This window comes from Bacillus rossius, assembly GCF_032445375.1.
Source record: "Bacillus rossius redtenbacheri isolate Brsri chromosome 9 unlocalized genomic scaffold, Brsri_v3 Brsri_v3_scf9_2, whole genome shotgun sequence".
Lineage (NCBI taxonomy): Eukaryota > Metazoa > Arthropoda > Insecta > Phasmatodea > Bacillidae > Bacillus > Bacillus rossius.
This window is the reverse complement of record NW_026962013.1, coordinates 35,043,943-35,070,113: the sequence shown is the minus strand read 5'-3', so window position 1 is coordinate 35,070,113 and position 26,171 is coordinate 35,043,943. Positions and strand designations below refer to the sequence as shown.

The following is a 26,171-nucleotide window of genomic DNA, read 5'->3' as shown; positions in this document are numbered from 1 at the left end:
AGATATTCTTCAACTATTTCAGGATGTCAGTGACTTCCTTTGATGAACTACATGGTCGGTTAAAAATACCATTCAGCGCAGATATTCAAAAATGAGAAACTTTATTCAACCAGTAGAAATGCTGGCTATAACACTAAGGTAAGTGAAAATAACTCTTAAATGCGAAAGTTGAAAATAATATGGGGTAATATAATATAATAAATCTGTGCCAGAGACTGTATAAACTGTTGTAATAAAAAAACATACAGTATAATATAAAGAATAAATATGTAAGTATAAATTATATAAAATTACATCAATTTACAATTAGAAATTTATGTCCATTGTATTTGAAGAAAGTGAACTTGGTGTAGAACATCTTCCACAATCTTCATCGCCAACCAACTCGGCAAAATGTTCAGCTGCTGAGGCTTGTGGTTTGTGCTGTTGTGATGGGTAGGGAGCCAGATCTGTGATAGTTCGAGATGTTTGTCTCAGCTGGCATGGTGGTTTAGGTGGTTCGTCTTGTGGGGAAATTAATGATGGAACGTAAGGTGGCACTTGTGGAGGATGGGAATATTGTGGGTTCATAGAAAAATGTGGCTGAGTTAGCTGTGGAAATGTCTGAGGTTGGGGATCATAGTGTGGTGGGCGGATATGATGCTGCTGGTGAGAAAAGTGTTGCGTAGGGCATCCCTCATAGTAAGGCGTGGCAAAGTTTTGATTTTTAATATTGGAAATCAGGCGAAGAACCTTCACTTGGAATTGAAGCCACTCATTGCTGTTGAAAGTTTGTGTGTGGTGAAGTAGACTATTAAAGAAGGACATTTGGTGGTCAGGTTCTTTTTTCTCCAAAATCTTCAAAATTTTCAAATCTACTTCATCCATCTTTTTTTTTTTTCTTTCTTTCGTGGTTGACAAGGAGGAGCGGATTCTAATGTTGCTGTAATTCCGAATTCTTGTACAGTGCTTTCAGTTTGCAACGTACCGTCGGTGTCATCATTGTTCTGTTCTTCAATAAAACTCTCTGCTGTGTCTGCATTAGTGTATATTTTCTTCAGGAACTGAAGTTCATCATTAAATATGTATTTTCTTTTCTTGGTAGCTCCGGAACCAGTGATTTTGTTTTCTTTAATATTCTTCTCGGCCTTGGCAAAAGCGTCACGCAGATGTTTCCAACGCTTCATCACTTCCTTTCCTGGGGAAAAAGCATAAAGAAAAAAAAATACTCTCTCTGTTGTACAGAATAATTTGGTACCTAGAAAAATTTGAGTGACTTTTGTTTGCACATGTGCAGCAACTACTAATGTTTTTATTAGGTTAGAATTCATAAACGAATTCCAGGCTTTTTTACTTTCGGAATTGACAAAGAAAAAATAACACACTAATTTATTTATAGTAAATGTATGTCGTCTTAAATAATATATACTATGCTTTTGTGATGATTTTTTGTGCGTTTTTCAGGTATCTAGCAAGTGGATGTACTTTCACCGATCTTCATTATTCCTTTAGAGTAGAGAGTAGGAATCTCAACAGCAAGAGTGTTAGAGATGTTTGTCAAGGGACATGAAAAGTGAATGCATACCATCCATTACAAAACAAATGTGGGAATCAGTAGCAGACGGATTCAAACAAATAAGCAAACTTTCCTCATTGTATTGGGGCAGTAGATGGAAAATACATCCACATCGTGAGTCCAATAGAAAGTGGATCTATGTATTTTAACTACAAAGACTATAATTCAATTGTGTTGATAGGCATTGCAGATAGTAAGTACCGATTTATTTTTGTGCATGTTGGTAGTTATGGTAATAACTTTGACTCATCAATTTTCAAACAGACTCAGCTGTGGAAATCAATAGAAAGCAGTTCAAAATTTTACCTGATGAGAAGTACCTACCAGGTACAGGAAGTCCGAAAGTGCCATATTTTTTTTTTGGTGATGCAGCATTTTGGCTACACAAACACCTGTTAAGGCCATATGCTGGGAAACATTTAACAGAGGAAAAGAGAATCTTTAACTATTATGTCGAGCAAGAAGTACATAGAGTGTGCTTTTGTTATTCTCAGCAACAAATGGAGAATATTCCATCGACCTTTAAATGTTCAACCACAATTAGCTAATGATATGTTAAAGCCTGCATTGTTCTTCACAATTATGTTAGGGTTAGAGATGGTTACATAGTTGAGGATGCAACATCAATTGTAGGGATGGAAGAAATACCAGGAGAGAACACGATAAGAGGCAGCCTGATAGCTAATAATGTGAGAAACATTATCTGTAAATCTGTAAATTATCTGTTGTTTCAAGTGTGGGAAGGGTTTCCTGGCAGATGTCCAAAGTGTAAATTGTTTAAACATTTTTCTTGTCACACTGTGTCTAATTTGTGAAATATTTGAATAATGTAAGATTTTCAAAAAAAAAGGTAAAATAATAACTTCACTTTTTTTCCAATCAAATATCTTCCATTCCATTCTAAAATGATAGAAAGGCACAAATTATTAATGAATTAAATTATAGAAGGAATATGGACTTGACTTACTAAAATTGTTCCTTTCATTTTCTGGCATCTGGTGGAAATCACTTTGTAATTCCACACACACAGCATGCCAAGCGATTTTCGTGGCGTTTGGGTCCTTAAAAATGTCTGGAGTTTTATCCCAAAGCACAGACTTTGCTTCCACTAATGAAATAAGGATTACATTATGAATATCGTCACTCATGATAACAAAACACATGGGGGAGAGGATACGCGATGCGGAAACAGAAACAGTACGGTGCATGCAGGACAGTTTAAATCATACTGCCCAAAACAAGAGCGGTAAAATCCGCTGTGTGTGCAAACAAGCGTTTGATCACGCAGGCCACTACTTCGAAGCGACGGTAAAACTTCCATCGGCTCCAGTGGCACCGGGCGGCTGCACAGCTAACGCCGACGTTAGACTTACCGATCTTTTTTTTCCGTCAAATGTGCAAGCTCCATTGTACTACAGTGGGCTACTAGTAGCTAGTGGAACGGCAGCGAGGGTAAAACATCCGCTCGGAAAAATCCGCTGTGTGTGCAACGGGCCTTAGGGTGTTAAGCATCAGTTTTTATGCTAGTGTGAGTGATATATAATTTTTAGTCTTTCTGAAGTAGGGGACCACTGGAACACCCTTAGAGTTAAATGACTACAGCAGGGAGTCGCTGAGTTTTTAATTACACAAAGAAGGTGAGTATTATTAAATGAATATATTAAAAATATATAAAATGTTATAATCTAATAACTGATAAATAGGTAATACAAATAATTCAAAATTCACGGTAGTATTCACAGATATTCACGGTTGACCTTGCATTACAGTACGAACGCTTGAAAAAATGTTTCAAATAAAATTTGTCACAAATATTTTGCTTTACAATCGTTATAATAATGGTAACATCATTGGAGCAATAAAAACCAAGATAATTGTGAAAAAAAAATTTTTTTCTTTTGATCTTGAATAACGATGCAGACACGAGATTTTATGAGACTTTGAGACAACTTTTAGAATGCCAAAATAAAGGTATATACGAAAATACAGCTCATCATCTCTCATTCCGAGGTTGAACCCTTTTTTATGCTAAAGTAACTGAACTAGTAGCCAATTGTTGCTCATTCACTGTCTGTGAAACATGCTGTATTCACACTTCATAGTTATGCTACGTGTTCGTTACCTTTTTGTGATCCAGACTTTCGGAACTAAGGATTACATAGTAATGTGCATAGCTGAAAAGATGTTTACACCATAAAGTGAAGGGTAGAAAAAAATCACTTTTCAATAAATCTTTTTTTAATGTGTTCTTGCAAAAAATAATTACATAACATGTCTGCAAAAATTACTGTGTTCAAGCATGTCAAAGACGATGACTGTAAACATCAAACGTAATTACAATATACACAGTGTAAAAAATACAAGAGAAAAAATGTTTTACAAGTGATAAAAAATGCATTTATGTAACAATAGCATTTTTAACTACGTACTAAAAATTATTTGTGATGGTTTGCGTGCTCACTCAATTTGGTCACCTTCAAAACAGCTCATAAAATTGCTGAACTGCTGTTGTACTGGCATCACATTTAAATGAGCATGCAAGCTCTTATGAACAATTTCACTTTTTAAAAATGTTTTTATTGATGCTTTTTTGGTTTAATGTTTTTGTCATTCATTTTCTGAAACATTACACAAGCTGCTAGTGATTGCTGGACAATAAAAAAATTGTATTGTAATGAGAGACTGAATTCTAAGTTATCTAAGAATTACTTGTTAATGAAGACATTTAATGTGTATTACTTAAAATTATTTAATGGGTGAGTTTATAAATACACAAAACCATTTCTATTTGTAGTGCTTATATAATATTTTGTGGGCAGGAATTGTGATAATTTAATACTAAATATACCTATCATAATAACGTTTCACAAGGAATTTTTTGCAAAATAATATCACTACACACATTTACATACCTATTTTTAATTTAATATTTTTTAGTAATGATATGTAAATACATTCAGCTTTGATAGCATTATACACATGTTTTTAGTTAAACTTGTTTCTTACAACCAAAAGAGTGGCTTCTAAATATTCATTTTTAGGCAACAAAAAAATTTGGCCTTTTCCTGCACATACTTTGTGAAATTTTTCAAGTTTCCTTTGCAAGAGCTAGTGTTTTGAACGATCCTCAATTTCTTCAAGATTAGTTTTAATGAATTATCAGTTTATTGTCGCTAAGTATTTGAATTATTTGCCTGGCTATCTTTTTGCAATTGGCAGCAGTGGTATTTGCAGATGTAAAATGTTGATCAATACCAAAATCAGGATCACATCACTGCAAGCATAGTACTCATGCTAGCTGCAGCCTTTAACCCTTTGTACTCTTTATGTCCAGCCAAGTTGCTATCTTTAGTTTTGTTAGCTTTGTTGAGTATGAGTCTCCACTCCCTTGAAGCACTCTGCATAGAACTATGTCAGACGATTAAAAGAATCGGGGAGACAGACCGTACAAAAGATTGACAAACCTGGCCAAACCTAGTTGTTCAAAAGGGAAAGGGTTGGGAGAATCACTGCATATTTGAGTTAAGTTTTCACAGAGAAAAGTGAAGTTATGTCCAATTCTTCATGCCCTGCTAATTAATAGTCGCTGCAGTTCACCACTTAATTTTTTATAAATTAGATTAAAAATGGTCACATTAATACACATTTATTATGTATATTAATGTGCGTTACACACAATTGCGATGGGTATAAAGTATTGGGTCCCAGTCTAACAGTTCCTACTGTGATGTTTGGGTACACAATTAATAAAATAGATTCTGAAGCAGGCCGGGTCCCTTAAAAGATTACAAGTGAATGCAATAAGTGGTTATTCATCCTGCATGTGGTTTACCATCAATAAAAAAAATTAGCTACCACGATTTGTTGACATGATTTGTGTAGGGAACTTTAATGATAATAATTGATGTTCAACACTTATTTTTTACGAGAAAGTAATTAATTTGGAACTTCTAATGAGTTACTGAACAGCCAGAAGTTGAGGATGTTCAAAATTATTGACTTGACTGTCCATGGTTTCTTTATATTTGTATAGGAAAAAATATATATTTCCCCAAGGATGTGTCATGGCTAATGTTTTGATGTAGGGATTCCTGGTTAGAAAAATTTAGAACATTTACTTTTTGAGCAGGATGTAAATAACATTTACAGTTGTAAGAAACAGGCATATCTTCAATTAACTGTAAATCAAAGTGATGATTAGGTAACCAATTTTGGTTTGTGTGATAAACGTTGATACAGATCTTAATAAAAATGCAAGCTTATTAACAGAACAGATTTACAGACTGCATGTAATCTTGTCAAAATGTATATAGAATGTTCGCATTTCGGTAAAGTAATAACAGAGTACCGTTGGTATATGTTAACTTGCTGCCAGTACCCAAAAGTGGATGACACGTTTACAATAGTTTGCCGGATCTAGATCGCTTTCCAAACAAGGACTTCAGAGAGTACGAGAGTGGTGTTGGTTACAATTTAAATTTCTTAGGAGAATAAAAAATGCTCGTGGTGATTGCTCCAACCCAGCTCCCTTTCTCCTTGCAGTGCAAAGTGTAACTATAGGGTCAGAGCCGAGATAGCGCTTCTCTCAACCAGGACCACTTGCAGAGTACTGCGCAAACAAGTACATTAGCCAATTCAGGAACCACTTAAATCCCAATGTTCGTGCAGTGACCCCTCGTCACATAACATAACATATTTTAAAATTGATTCAATAGTCGTCTCAACCATCCTCACGCACGACGACAGCAACTGACCACAAGTACTGGACAGTAGGAATGTTACCATAGTGGTCTGATTAGAGGCCTACATATTTTTGCTGATTTTATCAATCTCAAAACCTAGTGTTGTAGGCTACATCCTATAACTAGGGACAAGTTTTGATGGCTTTATTTCTAGGACAATTTTCCTTTAAAAAAGGAGATTTTGGTGTTATTGTTTTTATTTTTATATCTTGTCTTCATTTATTAAAGTGTATTATTCAACAAAATGAAACTAAAATATTTCTTAATACTTATTTTCCCGAAATAGTCTTCTTCTGATTTACTCCTGATGCACTTATACAGTAAAATCATTGGCAATAAATATGTCTAGCTGAAAGCTATTCAGAAAAATAAAAATAAAACAGAAACTTTTGTGTGTTAGAAACATATGCAGTCATTAATTGAAAAACACGTTATTACATTACATTCAATTACATTAAATGATTTTACCACGATAAAGTTTTAGTAATTTGAGTTTAGTTTTGTAGAAAGGCCGGTTTATTTCATGTTTCTAGTTGAATTTAGTTGCTGAATGGTGAATTAACTTGCATTTGGGTATTATAGGTATGTTGTATTGGCATTCTTTGGGATATTTCGGTTTTATCGCTGTTCACCATATAAAAGAAAAGTAACATTGATAGATGTACAGTTGCACTGTATTTACTGCGAAGGGACTGTTTAAGGATAATATCAAATACTGTACTGTATGCAAAAGAAACCATATTAGTAAAACTGTTTAAAGGTTTCTCAGGGGATTAAATAAAATTTGACAGTTTAAATGGTAAAATAGCATTATTTTTTAATGTCAAGTGCAAAGTTATTTAAACTTACTTAGTAGGAAACTTTCTTCAGTAGGAACTTAACAAGATTAACAATAGTATTTAACTTAAATCAATTCAATAACTTAAATATAAATAATATTTACTTTCTGTTATAACCAGGGTTAAAAATATAATTCCTAGTTTTAAGGGTATCCGAAAGGGGTCAGCCTATATTCAAGCCATCACTTTGTGTGTGTATTTTGTCTCAAACTAAATTTGCTGTTAATGATTCAGAGACTTTCAATTTCAATAATAATTCCTTTTGTTCTCTAAATCTACTAGTTCGAATTTGACATATTTGGATATTCTTTAGTGAGTTTTGAATGTAAATAAAGTTTGAATAATCATCAGTTTAAGGTGATCATTAGCAGTTATTTACCTCTGCAGTTTTCATTATTTCGTTAATTTTTAATTTTCAAATAATGGTGTGGTTTTAAGTTTAAGTTCCATCTAATAGTGATTCCGAGGTGGCGATGCTGTAAGCTACTTGAGGATCGGGGAAGCACGTCGCACGGGAATCCAACTAGGGGTGAGCGGGGGAATGTTCTCAGGGTGTCGTGTTGGCGATACGCGAACCACACTCAGAGAGATTGTGCAGATGGTACGGTATCATTCTAAGAACATTGATGAATGGATTACTTTTTTAATTTATTGTAACCGTTCTTTATTAGGTATATAGACTAGGCAAACGTCTTAGTAGATATACGAGAGTGAAAGATATCAAAGCAGAATAGAAGAATAAATTTTTAGTTGCATAGTAAGAAGGAAAGTTCTATACAATATCATATCTTTACAATGACGACAGTTTAGTGAAGCAGAGCATGTAATATAATTTGACTTTGTACTACTATCAAAATCTGTAAATTGTACTTTACACACATGCTGTCTACATTTCTATTAGAAGCTATGCTATTTTTCAAAATGCTTTCTGCATATAAATTATTATTAAAAAAATTCACTGTACTGCTTTCTATTAAGCATAACCAAACTTAGAAATTTCAGTGAAAATATTCTTTAAAACAAATATGATATGGGTGTAGTCTGTATCTCACATCTTCGTGGAAAATTAATATGATGATGTGCTAATGATTGAAAATGGATTTATAGTTCCTGGATTTTTGTATAATACGTCCATAAGGATGAATAAGCAATCATATTTTACAGTTTAAAAAAAGTTAACTAAACAGAAACAGTTCATGTAATTAAAAAAAAATTGACATAATGATATTAAATTATGTATTATGTATTAAAACATGTTAGCACCTATTATTGTTTAATTGTGAAACAAATGATGGTTTATTTTCTTAGTCACATGTATAAAATCTCTTTATTTACATTGTTTTACTGAAATAGAGATAATATCATGTAGTTATAAGTGATGGTAATCATACTCTAAAATAATCATGATTTATGTGTATTTGTTAGAACACAATTTTTCTTGTGTTAATTGCTGTACCACATCCCATGTGGGAAAAAATTTAACTGCTTCATATGTTTTTGTGTTTGGGCTTGATAGTTTTGCTTTTGATTGTGTGTGTATTTATTGCTATTTAATTCTGAGAAACAGTATTTTCTGAAATAAAGAAGTGAAATTAGATGGGTAGTTCCCACGACTATTTCAGGAGACTTTGTAGCCATTTGATCACATACGTACCATACACATTGTTTAAAATTGAGTAAGTCGTGGTTGTAACTGTTTCTGAAACAGCAGGTTCTCCAATTCTTTCACATGAGGTTAAAACTTAAGCCAATTTCTTTTTAAATTTGTTTCTTTAACATGTTTAAGACTAAAAAATTATGCACTTGTTTTTAACTTTTTTTATTTGGTTTGATCTTAATTGGTAATTTGTACAGTTTTTTAAATTTTATTTTAAAAATTTCTTTTTATGGATTTATGTATATATTTATGATATATGTATTTTTATTTCTGCCCATAATTATGCTACATAGTCGGAAAGCTTGGAATTTATTCTTCTTTAGTCATGTGCTATAAAATAGATCTTGAAAATAGTCTAAAATTGTACGCAATGCGAACAAACGTATTTAAGATAAAGGAAAGTTCTTGACTGAATAATGTATGATTGTGGACTAACAGACTAAAACACTGTGCTCTAATTATGTATGAGAATCATCCTGGCAGTGTTGATTATAGATCTGTCAGCTTTACCATCTAATGAGTTTGCAAAATATATTTGTTACGTATTTTCATTCAAGCACCAATTTTAAAAGTTGTTTGGGTCCCTTACCTCTCGTCCAAATGTTTGTGATAAATATAAAACATTATTCTTTATTTAAGACTTAAAGTATAATTTGAGTGACTAACAAAATATTTGTAACTGCGTAGCTAGTTCCAGATTAATTTGGTAGACATTTTCTCCATTTTCCTGTTCTGTTTAATCACCTTAGCCTTATTTTTGTGTTTGAGAGCCATACTTTTTTAGGAATAATTCAACATACGTTATAGATTAGCACCACAGAATATTAAAATGTTACTAAATATACTACATTTCATTTGAGTGAAATTGCTTGCAATATTCTCTCTACTGTATTAAAAAATCAATTCTGTGACACTTTGGACATTATATATTTGGCAGGCATGCTAATACTGTGCGTACTTTTCTAAAGCTCTATACTAAATTACTTAAATTAACTAATGCTATGTACATTATTTCAACCATTACTGAAACCTTACTATAACAGCAAACAGTCACAAAATAAACTGCCTCTATAGAGAACTATCATTTCCATAGTGATGTTATATATGCTTATCTTTATTGCAGTTGCAAATTGATTATTGTAAGTTATAACCGCACATGTCATAGCAAGGTTACAATCTGTATTTACATGAAATACGTACACAATAATATGTACGGTATTTATACTGTCGCATTAGAAAGCAAACACTGTACACAAGACTGTTGGCATTGTATTAATAATATACTTTATATGAAAATTTTGTTAAATTCTAATTTATTATATGTACATATTCACTAAGGATTTTACTAGGCATCATTTATATTTAGAGAAAGGACTGAAATAATATATTTTTTTTTTGTTTCTAGTTCATATTTAAATTAGTTATAGCTTCAATTACTATGAAGTTTTTAGTGGGGAGGGGAACCCTAACAGTGTAGATTGTAGAAGAATGTACATGTTTTCAGACCTTAGTGTTATCAGGTCAAGATGTGAGAGTGAGCCAGGCTTTGTGGAGCATGTAAGCGTGGAAGACAAGTGTTACTGCGAGAGTGGCTGCCCTGCAATCGGTTTTTTTAGATACCAATCTAAGCAAATGCTGCTAAATTTTAGTTTCATATTTTCAGTTCACAGTGAAAATCTTTTGTTAAGTCATCAATAAATATGTAGCACTTTAAAATCATACAAGCGATACTATACCTATTTATCTCACTGGGATAAAATTATAAAATTACTGTATTTTATTTGAAATGACATAATTTTTATTTCCATATGTACAGGTAACTTGCTAAGCTGTGGAAATTGTTTAAATTCCCAAGATGCAAGGAGGCAATCACTAATATTCTTTAATTAGAGTTCTATCTTCTTTTTTAAATTAATTTTTGACATTGTAATTAATGTTTACATGAACAGTATCATTGGCATGTACGCATCTTTCTTTGCATGGAAATTCTGTCAGTAGTTATTAACAAAAGTGTAAGTAATAATTTCTCATTAAAATTAGTTTTGATTCTGCACGTAATTTGTTTGAAAATTTTACTGAGCTCCAGTATGAGTGGTTTTTCTTACTTATGTTAAAGTGCAAACTTTATTCAATAATTTTGATACTTCTCCAATATTAAAGTTTATCTTTGTCAAAATGTGTTAATATTAAGTTTAGTTCATCAGTATGTTATGTATTCTGATTTTTGTAAGGGGAGGCTTCTTTACTCAGTTTAATGATAGTATTTTACAAGAGATATTGTGATTTTATAAATTGTTACATTAACTGTGATACATACTAGCGCATCTCTTACAAAAACTGACGTGATTGCAAAGTATTCTTTGTGTCTTTTCCATCTTCAGTCCAAAGCCTAGATGGGTCCTAATCAGTATGGGTTGAATCAAGATACTGGTGTCACTGTGACATAGCAATGCCACATGCGCTGCTTAAGCAACACTGAGAATTGAAACATTCTTTAAATAATTCTTGCAGTGGGGAAGAGTGCTTTAAATTTTTTTTGACCATATCCCATTAATGGTTACACTCTACACTGTCATAAAATACCTCAATACCAAACAAAAAAAAGATGAATATGCAAACACACGATAAACCTGCTAAAATCAGTCAATGTTAAAAGTTAAAAACATAGACATCACATAAAATTTTATGAAAGGAATTAATTAATAAAATATTACAGTACAGATAGACAGTCTTTTCAGCCCACTATGTGCACGGAAATTTCTTTGCTCTCTATGATTTTAACTTTTGACGGCAGCCGATTTTGGCTTATTTTCTGTCTGTTTACCTATTTATCTTTTTTTTTTGTTCATTATTGAGGTGTTTTATAACAAACAGTTTAACCAGCAATGGTGTATGTCCATAAAAACATTTTTACTCAACTGAAAACAAACAGTGCTGCTAGTGGAAACAGCACTGAATAGGCGTATTTAACCAGGATTTTAAGAAGGGGGGAGTAAAGTTACCAGCTTCCTTCCCCCTCCATAGCTTGTTCTGTTGGTAAGTGCTGGAATCAGTAACCAGTAGAGAAAAGTGCTTCAAATATGCATACACCTTCAGCTTTGAAAGGCTGATCATACGTAGTGGATGAATCTGTACTTGTTTGAAACTGGAGTTCTTCCTAACTCGTTACATAAGCAGATGTGTGATCATCCCTTTTTCTCTCTAGTTCCAATGCACAAATCGTGTGCGGCTGTATCACAGCTGTAGCCCGCTATAAAGGGCATTACTGGAATAAATGAGTAAGAGTCATTTCAGAATTATAGGTTTTCAGCATTGAAAATAGAAATATTTTTTTTTCAAGTGTTTGTGAGGGACTATTAAAAAAAGTTTGAGAACTGTCTGAAATAATTACTTTTTAATTTTGAAAATTTTTTTAACCACTTTAAATGCCTTGGTGCCGGGTGGAAGGTTATACCTTATTTATGTGTGATAATAAATGTACTATTTTCGCACTGTAATGCATTTCATATATGGCAAAATGTTTTAAGCAACTACACTTCACAAAGATGAGGGAACATCCTTTTCTAAATTATGCCAAAAAAGTATTGATAAGTTATTTACATTGCACTTAATTTTAATTTTGGTTCAACTTTGGAAAGTATTTTGTGTACTGTCTAGTTTGAAGGCAACACACACGTGTGAATGCGACAGCTCCTTGAAGTGAGCACAGCATTTACAATCGTTCCTTGCACTGGATTGCCAAGCACCTTTGGGCTTACTGTGCCAACAGTTTTGGTCGGAATATTTTACCTTAACTAAAAAAAAACACACGATGGAATGAAGCAAAAATTAATGTCAGAAAATGATGGTAGTTGTATTTTAAAGAGCAATTACATTTTGGTCTTTTTATGTTTCCACATTTGTACCATTACTTTCCTAGTTGCTTGTATGACATAGGTATATGATTCTGATACGTGTATTTTTGCTCACCACTACTTAATAATTATTTTTAAGTGTGATAAAGCATCTTATGAATGTCAAAGTTTGGTAATGCTTTGTGAAGGTATAAAAACAATAACCATCATAAACTGACTTTAAATTCGGTCTTCATTAAATCTACAATATCTAGTCTATTTTGTAAAAAAAAAATTGTTTTATATAAATTCAACCAGTAAATTTTAATCATGTGTAATTTTACTAAGCTGTGAATTAACTCTGATTAGGAACATAGGTTTTTTTGTTGGATGCACGGGAACTTATTTTCATTTTTTAACATGGAGTAAATAGTAACTTAATTTACTGCAGAAGTGCTTACATTGCAAGGGTGTATAATGCAAGAGTATCCACCCAACTCTCATTTATCTCATAACAATTATTTGCTTATTGCTCTTGTACGCCATCTTCTACCAGTTTGCATGACTGGTACGGTGAGTGTCCATTTGTACCACATGGTGCCCGGGATCTGGGCCGTAGCACACCGCCTAGACACGGCTAGTCGCCATCAACAACGGCGGTGGCTGTTGGTTGTTTTTTTTTCCCCTGCCTTCTAGCCTTAGTGTCGTTAGCAAACGTTTGGAGGAATTGGTTCGTGGGTTTATTGCTTTCTGGGAGAATCGGCACAGCCACTTGTCATTCAATAACAGTCGCGGTGTTCAAAATCTCGTGCAGAGCTTCAGTGAAGAGTGCAGACAGTGTATCAAACTGTCAAGTGTGCTGGAAAACAAACAGAAACAACATTGAAAAGAAAAATCTGAATTCTCATAGCAAAGATGAATTAAATTTTCTTACTCAGGGTATTATTTTTTGTTAGTTTAACTAAAACCATTCATGCTCATGCGTGGTGCATGGCAGTAGTAGGTGACACATTTGCAGGACCATCGGGAGGAACTAAGACCCTGGGGCAAATAATTTTTGTGGGTCCTTTCCCTATTATTGAATGTACAACTTTTCAATATCTATAATTATTTAAAAATCTTGAAACATGTATTTAACGTAACTGTGACAATAATTGTAAATGTGATCTGTGTGTATCACATAACTGGTAAGGTTTCTTAGGAATTCGATTAGCAATCTCTAAACTCAACCGGGCCTCCCCCTGGAGCCTGGGCCCCGAAGATTCCCCCCCCCCCTCTCTCTCTCTCTCTCTCTCACCCCCCCATCCTTGGTCAGCAGACGATTTGAGTTCCTACACCCAATCTCATACCCATGGTTGACCACCGGAAACAAAGAAACACTGTGCCTAATGAATCCTCTGGTGGCTCACAAGGGCGTAGTGAGCGGCCGCAACACATACGGAACCATCTAGTTTAGTAGTCATTAGCCTTCCGGCTCAGGAACTCTTTAATTATCGTTTTCTCTCAGAGGGGATACTGCCTTAGAGGCGTTCAGGCGTAATCCCATGGATGGTAGCTTCGTTAACACCGGTCGTTCGACCGAGTGCGTGAGCCGGTGGCCCGTCCGTACCTGTGATTCCTCTCGTACTGAGCAGGAATACTGGGGCAATGGCCCAGCACATTTGTGAACCGCACTTCCTTAATATAAACATTCGCTAGTGTGCAGCCTGTCAAACTGGCTCGAGCATAATTGCAGTAAACCTTTCATGTCTTAACAGTAATATTGTAACATGTAAAGATATAAAAATTTTACGAAAATGTATTTTAAATATCATTTAGTTTTTTCCAGGAGAAAAATATAGAATTCCATGTATTTTTAAATAATTAGTGAAATTGGTTACAGACACAGCTGTTGTTTCATCAGAGGAAAGTTAGTATTATTTACTGCGTACAGTAGTTATATACCGTAGAATGGGGTGAATAGAAACAGTGGGGTGAATAGAAACAAAACTTCATAATCATGGTATTGCTTTGAATATTATACATTTATATTGAATTTTAATTGAACTATTATTGCTTTTGTGTTGGCAACACTTTAGACTAACAAGAAAATTATGGTTTGATTGTGTGGCAGCACTGTAGGTTGATGTTTACCCTAGTGTGTCTCTTGAAAGTTTTAAAGATGTTTTCCGACCTACTTTGAACTTCTCTGGTAAGTAAACATATATTCTTTATGCGATATTTATTGGCATTGTAAATACTACCTATAACATCATTATAAAAAAGTAAGGTTTGGTTATTGTTTTACTTTTGACAAAATAATCTCCAAGAATTTTCAAAATTTTCAGGTTAGGTTTTTAAAGTTTGTGGGGTGAATAGAAACATAACAATTCTCTTGTTTCTATTCACCCCACAACAGCAAAATTAAAAAAAAAAATCTAGTAGGCCATATTAATACTATATAAACACCTATTATCCATTCTCTAGTTATTATATACCATCCTAAATAATATATTTCTTGTTTCAGAGTTGCTGTTTAAATATGCCACGGAAGTACAAACCCATTGTCGGAGGCGGTTACAAAAAACACAGCCCTGATCATATAAAAAATGCCCTCTCTGACATTGAATCTGGCATTAGCCTGCGGAAAGCAGCTGAAAAACATGGGATTCATTATAGTGTACTATACAGACACGTAAAAAGAGGCCCCGACATTAAACATCAGGGTGGACAAACTGCCTTGTCTTTTGAAGAAGAGAATTTGTTTGTAGATAGATTGAAAATATGCAGCGAATGGGGCTATCCTATCGACTCTACAACCTTAAGACTACTAGTAAAGGACTTTCTGGATAGTAGGGGGAAGGAAGTAAAAAGATTTAAGAATAATCTTCCCGGTCGTGATTTTGTGGTATCATTTATAAGACGACACAAAGATCAATTGGCAGTGCGAATGTGCCAAAACATTAAACGCTCCAGAGCCGGTGTAACACCAGAAACCATCAACAGTTACTTTGATGAATTGTCAAATGAAATAGAGAATGTGCCACCATCTAACATAATAAATTATGACGAGACGAACCTTACGGACGATCCAGGAAAACGAAAGATAATCACACGGAGGGGAACTAAATATCCTGAAAGGATCATGAACTCATCAAAGGCATCAACTTCTGTGATGTTTGCTGCCGCTGCAGATGGCACTATACTACCCCCTTATGTTGTGTATAAGGCTTTGCATTTATATCAAACCTGGACTGAAGGTGGGCCAAAACATGCAAGATATAATCGGACGAAATCTGGCTGGTTCGATTCGTTCTGCTTCGAGGACTGGGTCCTTACAGTTGCTATCCCATATTTGAAAAAGCTAGACGGGAAGAAATTTCTCATTGGAGACAATTTATCTTCGCATCTGTCATTAGAATCGGTTAAGCTGTGTCAAGATAATGACATAAGATTTATATTTCTACCAGCAAATTCAACACACTTAACACAGCCGCTGGACGTGGCATTTTTTCGGCCTCTTAAAACTACTTGGCGCCAAATATTAGAGGAATGGAAGAAAGGCCCAGGAAGAAATGAGGCAACAGTTCCTAAGGATAAATTTCCTCTGCTTTTGAAAAAGTTGTGTGTCTCCTTGAAGGAAAAAAATGTTATTGCAGGTTTCAGGAAATGCGGGATCGTGCCCTTAAACCGCAATAATGTGTTGTCAATGCTCCCAGGTACTGGAATAGACCAAAACCAGGCTATGATAAACCTTGAAGAATCCACTAATGCTGTTGACAAGATCTTTAAGGAACTCCTTCAAAGTCTTAGGCAAGACCAGACTCCTAAACCAAAGAAAAAAAGGACAAAAGTAAAGGTCCAGCCCGGCAGAAGTGTTACCGTTGATGACTTTGAGGAAGTGGATGGGGAGAATGTAACCCTCCATACTTCACTTCACAGTGACCCAAGCCCTTGTACATCGAAACAGGCCAAGCCAATGAAAATAAATGCCAAGAAAAACAGAAAATTTCTTGATTCATCATCAGAGGATGATTGTGCCTACTCAGTGCAGGACAGCGATGATGACCTAATTTTGATATCTTCAAATTCTTCTGATCAAGATGAAAACACTGGTATCTCCATAAGCCAAGGTGATTACATGGTGGTCAAAATATATGGAAAAACAAAAACATCGTTTAGATATTATGTCTGTAAAGTTAGTTACCTTATGGACAATGGTTTTGTTGGGACATTTTTAAAAAGAGTTCCACAAACCAAAAAGTTCACAATGACTGAAGAAGAATCTTTTGTTTCGAAAAACGATGTTTTCCGAAAACTGTCGTCACCAGTTCTCAATTCAGGTGCTCGTTTTAAAGACATGCTATGTTTTGAGGATGACCTGACTGATTTAACAGTTTATTAATGCTTCAGCCCATTGGTCATGGTAGAGAGTTTTGTTTTGTTTTGTTTGTACATATGTGACAACACCATTTTTGTTAATTTTTCTCACTTTTTACAGTAATAAACCATTATATTGTGAAATAACATTTTATCTACTTATTTCCTAAGAGAAAAATATATATTTAATTGTTTCTATTCACCCCACTTTGGTTTAAAAAGAAACAACCATGGTTTATAACTATTGTTTCTATTCACCCCTTTCTGTGGGGTGATTAGAAACACCATGTTATTATTTTTTTTAATTTTATTGAAACAAAAATATTTACTAATAATATCATACAGTGATAGGGGCACTATAGACCTGAGTTTTGTATATTATTTTTTTGTTTTCAACTAACAAAAAATAAGTAAATTTTTAATCCAAAGTTCAAATTTGTTTCTATTCACCCCGTTTTACGGTATGTCATGAATTGGTGTTTTATTTGCTTTTAGATTAAGATATAATCAAATGATTAATTATTACATCTTAGTGCTATACTGGAACAACACATACAGGAACCATGTATTCTAAAGAGTGTGTAAGTGCCTGTTTCACTGCACACTGCAATATAAAAGTGTTGACATACATTATATTTAATATTATGTATATATTTACTATTTGCCCTAGCAATATGTTATTAGTTATCATATTTGTTATTGTTATAAAAAATTAGAAATATTTCAAAATGCACCACAAGACAAGTAGTAAGAAAAATATAAAAACATTTTTAAAAAATCTTTTACACACCTTTTACCCATTTTTTCTATCATAGATAACTAATTTAGATTGTAGGGGGAAAAACACAACTGGTATAAAAAATAAATCAAATAATATTTTTGAAGATGCTCATTTAACAACTTACAATTAACTCAAAGTTTTGCAACAAAATTATTATAAGTTTATAGACTCGGGTATAGTGGGCAGTGTCTAAAATAAACTATTTCAAGGCATATTGCCCTGACTGGGTTTATATACTTCGCAAGAGCGTGAGGAGAAAACATGCAACAAATGCAAGAAAAATTATGGTCGTTTATAAAACACGCAAGTTGCAAGACATCACTAACCATACAACTTAAATCGTTTGAAGAATTTTTTTTGCATCCGGCTTCTTTTCATATATATATATTTTTTACGAAAACACATGATTTAAAAGAATTATTTGCTTCACTATATGATACTCTAATAAGTGAAACCATGATGCGTATGATAAAAATAAAATGATAGACATCTATACACATTACGTCTGTAACTAAAAGTTTTCAGAACTCTTCACTTTAAAAATTAAAGGTGGAAATACAAGTCAAAACGCAAGAAGTGAAAAGTCGGTGAATGCTTACGTTATGTTTTGGTATCTTTTCATCTTATTAAAGAGTATTTAAATGTAATGTTATTTAAAAGTTTGCATCTTGTGTTTCTTGCATTTTTTCCATTTATTGCTTTGTTTATGAGCTCTGTCTAATAGAGTAGCATTGGATTGAATACTGATACCAAGTTCTCTGTAATGACGTACAACCCACCTCCATTTTTACCTGCCGATTGGACCATATTGAGAGGCCAATCATTGAGAAGGAAGGCCGCGCTCTGATTGACACAGCCTCAACAGGCATTGAAAACATTGCAGAAATTTAAGTGTTTTGGGATACAGTTTTTATATATATCAAGCAAAAATGAATCACTTTACATGGTGGCTGCAGCCGATACCAAGATGTTCTGCTGCTTTCACGAGGCCTTCGCAAAATTTTTCCAGCCATAAAAAAATTGTAAAAAGTAAAAATTAGCTTGGCTCAGAAAGACTGTCTGCCGGGATATCTGGGATTGTGATGGTTCGCAACGTTTTGCTCATAAACGTAACTTTTCAGGGGTGGAGGTCATACCATTGACCAACAAGGGCTCCAAAATATACTTGTGAAAAGATTCTAAGGATTATAACATATAAAAATGTATTGTAATAAGCATGGTTCTATGTAGTCTGAAGTACTCATGAAACTACTTTGTGCCAAAAAGAATGCAGTCTGCAGTCATGATGCACGTGTGCTTGCTCAGTAAGGACGTTTGACAAGCAAGATTGTATGTAGGAATGGTAGCGGCTGGTTCACATTGCCGTGTTCTTCACGTCTCTCTCTCCTGGCCTTAGTTGATTTGTGCGTCACTGCTCGCCAGCTCGAGACGTTGAAGAAACCAGGTAAAGTGCTAGTGGGGGTAAAACTCTCTAGCCCACTGGGCACATCACACACACCGTTGACTTGGATGTAGGTGCTAGATGGTTTTCTTGCAAACTGGCGGCCACGGGTGAATCCCGACTGAACCAACCTGTATTTTTCGGCAGTGGGCTCAAGGGTTTTCTCAGGTCGCACTCAGTCTACCCCTAACGCTGCATTGTGTTTTGCTCCGTACTTGACTAGTCCCACATCGTCCACTCCTTTGACTCGCAAAAGGTGTAAGCTGTCTTGTTGAGGACATCTGTATTCAGTTCACACCAGCTCTTCTCTCATAAGGATTGAGCACGCAGATCCCTTGCCTCCAAAGGCAATCTAATACCAAGGCGATCGTGATTCGATTTACGGTGAGGATAAACCCACATTTCTCGCAAGAAGGAAACATGGCGTATGTTGTAGTGAGCGAGCTCCCTCGTGGTGCTCCCATTTACCTCACCGATGCGTACTGTCATTCCTCGCTCGTATCTAACAACTGGGTCCTCTGTGGCCATGAAAGCTAACGCAACACACTCGTGTGGGTGATGGTTGTGGGTTGGACTGAGCTTTATGAAGACCTGGTCGGTTCCCAAATGATGCGGAGCCGGCTGTAATTTCGGAAGTCCCGTCGCATTTAAACACGGTGTATGGCGTACAGCGTGAAACTGTATCAAATGAGTTGAAGGTGGAGTACGCAGGGAGGGCACCTGGAGGAGCGGTCCAGCGGCAGACGGCCCAGTCACAGCTCCGAGCCGGCGCGCGGGCTCGGCAGGGCGACGTGCCGCGCCGCGCAGTCCACCCGGCTCATCCACACCAGGTCCAGCACGGTGGCCTGGTGCATGGAGTACACCGCCATCACCACCAGCACGTGCATGATGTTGTGGGAGTTGAGGTAGAGGTCGACCGTGCCGGGGAACCACTTCTCCGGGATGTGCATGGCCCCGATGGCGCCGCCCAGCGCCGACACCACGTCCTGCGCCCACGACAAAGCAACCACGCACACTGTCAAGTTCGTTCTGATTTATTGTGAACCTTGAATTATTATCTGCATCTTTTGTATGACCTGCCACGACTGCAAAGGGTGGAATAAACAGAGGTTAAATAACAAAAACCTTAGTAGGAACACTATCAAAACCATTTAAATTGTTTGAAAAATCTTATATTTTTTTTCTAAAACATTTGTCTGAAACAATTTTTGATAATACAAACCATTATTGCATGGGGTGTAAATAATGTTTGAAAGTAAAAAAAAATAATAATTTTTTTTTTAAATAGATATACTATCATACCATTTATAATTTTTGTATTAATCATAAACTCCATCTAAAAGTTTAGCTGAAACAATTTTTGATGAAATGAATTATTACCCTAAAAAATGGGTTGAAATAAAAAAAAATCAATTTTTCTTAGTATCAAATTCGTTTCAACTTATTTTAAACAATCTTAATATTATCTTAAACCTTGGTGCAAAGCAAATTTTTATACGACCACGTTATTAGTGAGAGGGATGAAAAAGGTAAATAAAATTAAATTATTACCTTGGTTGGCATATAATATGAAATTCGTTATAAGCTATTAAATACTGCATTCTAAACTATTCAATGCTGCGTTCTAAAGTATTCATTGCTGGATACATTCAGTAAAAAATATTGGTAATATTTTCACTGCATGGAAAATGAACAAAATTTGATCGAGCATTTTGTAATATCAGAGGAACATCAATACGTTATGTACATTTAAGTTCTTAAAATGTTCCTGAAGTTTATAGAAGTTTTCAAAATATTTCCAGAAATCTGCCTATGGCTGTAGGCTGTGCCGAAATTTTTTGACGTGACTACGTCTAATAAATCGATGAACGCCGGCTGCACGCACAAAAAAGTGTCCCGTCACGCACATTGTCCCGTTACGCTCATTGTACGCTTGCGCCGCATCTATCTCTCTTCCACTAGATTGGAACAGCCATCGATTTGACTTTTTCGAGGCACATTAAATTTGAAACACTCCCATTCGTTTCCTACTTTTCCCGTCATCATCGTCCTATCTTTAACAGAATGACAGAGATCTGGAAGAAGTTAAATAGCAAACATGTATAGAAGTCATAGTTAAAATAAAATCTCTTCGTTAAAGTCATAAACATATTTGAATTAAGGAGTGCAAATAAAAAAGTAAATTTATCAATTAAATCGTAGATTTTCATTTCACTCCTTCTTTGCGTCCATACAAAATTGTGATAAATCAATAATAAATTATTCAATTTTATTCATAAAGGTATGCATATCATTTCATCAATGTTTTGTTATGACGCCACGTTGAAGTATCGTCCGTGAACCGACTTTACAGACAACCGATTATTTATTTATTTTTTTTTAGGTTTGACTGTAACAACCTGTAGTTGTCGCGAGCAAGTGATCGCGGGGACGCACCTGCAGCACCACGTGCACCAGAGAGCCTGGGTCACCCCCTCCATGCACGGACAGCCGCAGCACGCACAGCGCGCCCCGCATCACGAACGGCAGCAGGAAGCACAGCCGCCGCTCCCACGGCGACCACGCGGTCATCGCCTGCGGGGGCACAGACACCAGACGGTCTTTCCTTTCGCTCCGACATGGCGATACTTGTCCTGATGCACCGTCGGTGTGGGCTGGCTGTCTCATGCTTCCATCGACCGCAATGACTGTCGGAGGTCTATCACGAAATGATCAGGTGAGCTGAAACACTCTGTAGTGAGCATCGCGAGACAACTTTATCCACTTTGTGCTGCAACAAAATAGTGTCCATCCTTTGTTTTTGAATAGCACCCGACCTTTATGTATTTATTTATTTATTTATTTATTTATTCAGTTTTTGATCTGTAGATCCCATATGGAGGTAAGGACTCTGGGATATAGATCAAGTCAATTTATATATATATATATATATATATATATATATATATATATATATATATATATATATATATATATATATATATATATATATATATATATATATATATAAACCTCGTAACTCCATATTTTTGCCAAAATGAAATTTTAATGCCAACTTCTAAAGCAGAACTGGTCGCATCAATCGTATAATACAGCTTAACTAAGAAACATTTTGTTATTATTATATTTGAGATAAACAAAACACGTAACTCCAGTATGAATTTTTGCATGTTAGCAGACCTCGGAACTCCAAGCAGTAGCAATGTTATTGCGGCAAAAACTTGCAAGTACTGTGTTTGATTAATCAGCAAAGTTGTTTAACATTATTTATGCAGATAACTAACTCAAATTATGAAAAGGTATGTATTGAGAGATCTATTACATTTTAAATTAAGTTATGTTGCATGCACAAAATAGCTTTAAACTCTGCAACAAAATGAGCAAGGAGTTACGAGGTTTACTAATATTTGTTTTTAGCAATGCTATAGGTTGTGGTTCAGTGTAACAGGAGTTAAGTGTTAATTTGTATTATTAAATGTGCAAACAGGTCTTAGCATTTCAAAGCGCAGTTCATTTTGGAGATACTGAGAGAGAGTGTAACAAGCGACAGCTCTAAAATATTCTTGTATATTTACAGAATGTCAAGAGGACACCTAATGGTAAGCTTGGTGCTGGAACAAAATAATGTAACTTTGGAAAGAACTGACCAGCTGCAAAATGAAACTAGTACAGGAGATGGAAGACGTGTTTGTCAAGAGAATGTTGAACAAATAATGCCAGACGTGTTACCGGACCATGATTACTGTACAACAAATGTAGATGTAGGCATAGACATTGAAAACTGCCCTATCATTTGGAATTTTGACACAACACAAATAAATAATGTAGATAAGAAAAATTCAAATCACTTCTGATAGTGTAGACAATGAAGCTCGCCTGGCCTTACCTTTATTAGACATAAGTTGTGAACCAAGCTTTGACGAGAATTGTGTTAATAATATTACAGCCGTTGAAATGTTGGAAGGGGAAAGCTCATCTCCAATCGAAGAAAATATACATCAAATGGAAGTCTCAATTCAATGTCATTCTGACTTGCCTGTGAACCCTTCAGAGGCTTTGGATCAGCTTAATGTTGAAAATCTTCCTAACTTGGAGAGTCCTCACGCCATTAACACAGAGATAGATCTAAGTGAAGTTGGTGGGAACTGGTCTAATGAGATTGAATTTGATGGCAATGTTAGTATAAAGCTGTCTGAGGATGACACTGACAACAAATTAGATCAGAACTATAGCGTAAATGAGACTGAAACCATCGATGATGGATCAAGGTCATCAAAATGTGTGAAAACACACCAAGTGAACCCAGAAACTTAGAAAGTAAATCAATGTAGAGAGAATCGGAAGTTAGGGAAAGAATATGCCGGAAGAAAAAAACAGGAAAATGGACGGTATACTTAGAGTGTTGCAAAAAGTGCTAAAACAATGAAACAAAGATGCAAATGTAACTGAAAAGGTAATAGTTTACTTAAATGTGCTACACTTACTGAAAATGATAGGGAAAAAGTGTTTAATGAGTTCTGGAAATTGGAATGGGCAGCAAAAATTTATTTGCTAAACTTTTAACAAGAAAAGCAAACACAGCTAGAGCTAGAGATCGAAAAGTAAATACAGCAAGCAGAAGAAAGAATTATTATAACTATTATCTAAAAAAAAGGCAATAACATAGTTCGGGTTTGTAAAACCATGTTCTTGAACACGCTGGCGATTGGAGAGTGGACTGCACTCCACTGGCAGAATGATACAATGGACGATGATTCAACAGACGATAATAATTTGACTGCAGAAAATGTGCCTATGGAGCCAGCAACCAAAAGGTTGAGAAAACCCAAGGAAGTTGAATCATTACAGAAAATTTTTTCTAGCTTGCCTAAAGTTGAGTCTCACTATTGCCATAAGAGGACATCAAATTATACCTTGAAACGATTTGGCAATCCAAAACCGATGCTCCAATGTAGCAAATGCCTTGGTCCATGTTGGATCAAACCACAATGTAACAATCGAACAAAAGTTCTTGGAAGTCGGCCACACCCATATGGAGGCAGATGCTATGCATTCATGCATTGAACGTAAGCTCAAAAATAAACACATTAATGTGCCTGCAGATTATGCAAGTATCTGTACAGAAGCCTGCAAAACTCCAGCACCATATACAGTGCACTATGTGGATTACAAGTTTTTCAAAATTTTTTATGGAAATTCATGTTACAAAAGTATCAGACCAGAAAGAAGCGTCGGTTCTCCACGAGTTGTGATTATGCGTGCTTTGAAGTATCTCCCTGACCAAACTATACAGTTCAAGCTTAATTTTTCAGATGAATGGGAAGATCTACCCCAAAGGAAAAACAACTATAATTCCTACTGCAGTGGAAAGATTTCCAGACCTCTTCACAAACAGGATTCCAATCAAGAAGAGGAAGTTCGATGACTTGCAAAATCTCAAGATCACTTTACAACCAGATTATCACAGTTTTTGATAATCTACCTTATAACTAATCCGCGTTATGCATTTCAAATTCATCTCAATTTGAAATTATTGTCTATTGTTTCACATTGTTTTTTCGAAGAAAGTCAATCAATACTTGTGTATTAGTATTTTAGTAAACAGTGGCTTACTTTTATACAAACAGTAAGATATACTGCTTTTCATTATTGAAGTAATTGTAAGTGAATACAACACTCTACTATCTTCTTTAGTACCATTTTATAAATCATCATGTTTGATACCTGATTGAACATTGTGAAAAACACGTATCTCCCAAATAAACTATGTGCAAAACTCGTAACTCCCATAAAAAATTATTTAAGAAAAAATGTGAATGTTACATGTTTAAAATTATGTATGAAGGCATTATATTGATAAATTTTAAGTTACTAGTTATTTAGTCATAATGGGTAAAATTCTGCAATGTTTTTTACTTCTCCTGTAAAATTTGAAATTTTGGAGTTACGAGGTTTACTAATGTCCTAATGCACCGTCAGTGTGAGCTGGCTGTGTTTTATTCCAAGTTTTAAGCTTTTATCGACTGCAATGACTGTCGGAGGTCTATCACAAAATGATCAGGTAAGCTGAAATGCTCTGTAGTGAGCATCGCGACACAACTTTACCACTTTATGCTGCAACAAAATAGTGTCCATCCTTTGTTATTGAATAGCACCCGACTTTTATTTATTTATTTATTTATTTATTTATTCAGTTTTTGATCTGTAGATCCCATATGGAGGTAAGGACTCTGGGATTTAGAACAAGTCAATTAATACAAATACACACACACACACATACATACATCAATACAAACATACTGTACAACCACAAAAACTAAATATTACAGAGTACTTTTACATTTCAAAAGTAAAAAAAGAGAGAAGAAAGGAGAAAAAAAAAACATGGGAACATGTGTACATAAGAAATGGTATAAACTCAAGTCTAAGGCTCAGAGCGAAGAGTTAGTTTACGAAACTCACTATTTTTCTACTCGTTTCGTGATGGATTTAAATAAGATTTACCAGAGTTTGGTTTTCTTATCTGTTATTATTGTTATGATTATAATGTGGGGAGGTTGGGTTCGTAAGGGATAGCCCAATCAAGTTTTATTTCAGTTTTATTAATTACTAATATTTACATTACTAATGAATAATTGTACTTGAAAATGGCATGAACCAATCACACTTAAAAATGTTTATTTGCAAGTCACTCAATGTCTGTGAAGTTCCACAGCGGGCAACAGCACTGAGGTTACCTTGTAGAGCCCCCAGACGGACAGCAGGCAGTAGGACAGGATGAGGAACCAGCGCAGTAGCCACGGCAGGCAGTGCACTGACGCGCACACCATCGGCAGGGCTCCTGCGCACACACGCTCCTCAGTAGTGCCAACACACGCTGCTGGCAAGTAAATTACCTACTCCTCCTACTTACTTACTGTGCATTTTGAAACTCTTGAAAAAGAATTAATGTTTAATTTAGTTT

At 35.0% G+C, this 26,171-nt stretch overlaps 2 protein-coding genes across 2 annotated transcripts in view; one reads left to right on the top strand and one right to left on the bottom strand.

The window, feature by feature from the left end:
• Positions 1-9,013: 9,013 nt before the first annotated feature.
• LOC134543174 (progestin and adipoQ receptor family member 4) overlaps positions 9,014-26,171 on the bottom strand; it is a 193,206-nt gene continuing 176,048 nt past the window's right edge. The window contains exons 3-6 of the mRNA XM_063388058.1: positions 25,945-26,048; positions 21,644-21,781; positions 19,928-20,193; positions 9,014-13,485 (exon numbers count right to left, since the gene is read on the bottom strand). Coding sequence (XP_063244128.1) covers positions 19,960-20,193; positions 21,644-21,781; positions 25,945-26,048 — 476 coding nt within the window. The 3' untranslated portion in view covers positions 9,014-13,485; positions 19,928-19,959. The remainder of the gene's footprint in view (positions 13,486-19,927; positions 20,194-21,643; positions 21,782-25,944; positions 26,049-26,171) is intronic.
• On the top strand, positions 14,570-17,440 carry LOC134543049 (uncharacterized). The gene is made up of 2 exons (XM_063387761.1): positions 14,570-14,817; positions 15,133-17,440. The coding sequence occupies exon 2, from the start codon at positions 15,148-15,150 to the stop codon at positions 17,008-17,010; it is 1,863 nt and encodes a 620-aa protein (XP_063243831.1). The 5' UTR covers positions 14,570-14,817; positions 15,133-15,147; the 3' UTR covers positions 17,011-17,440.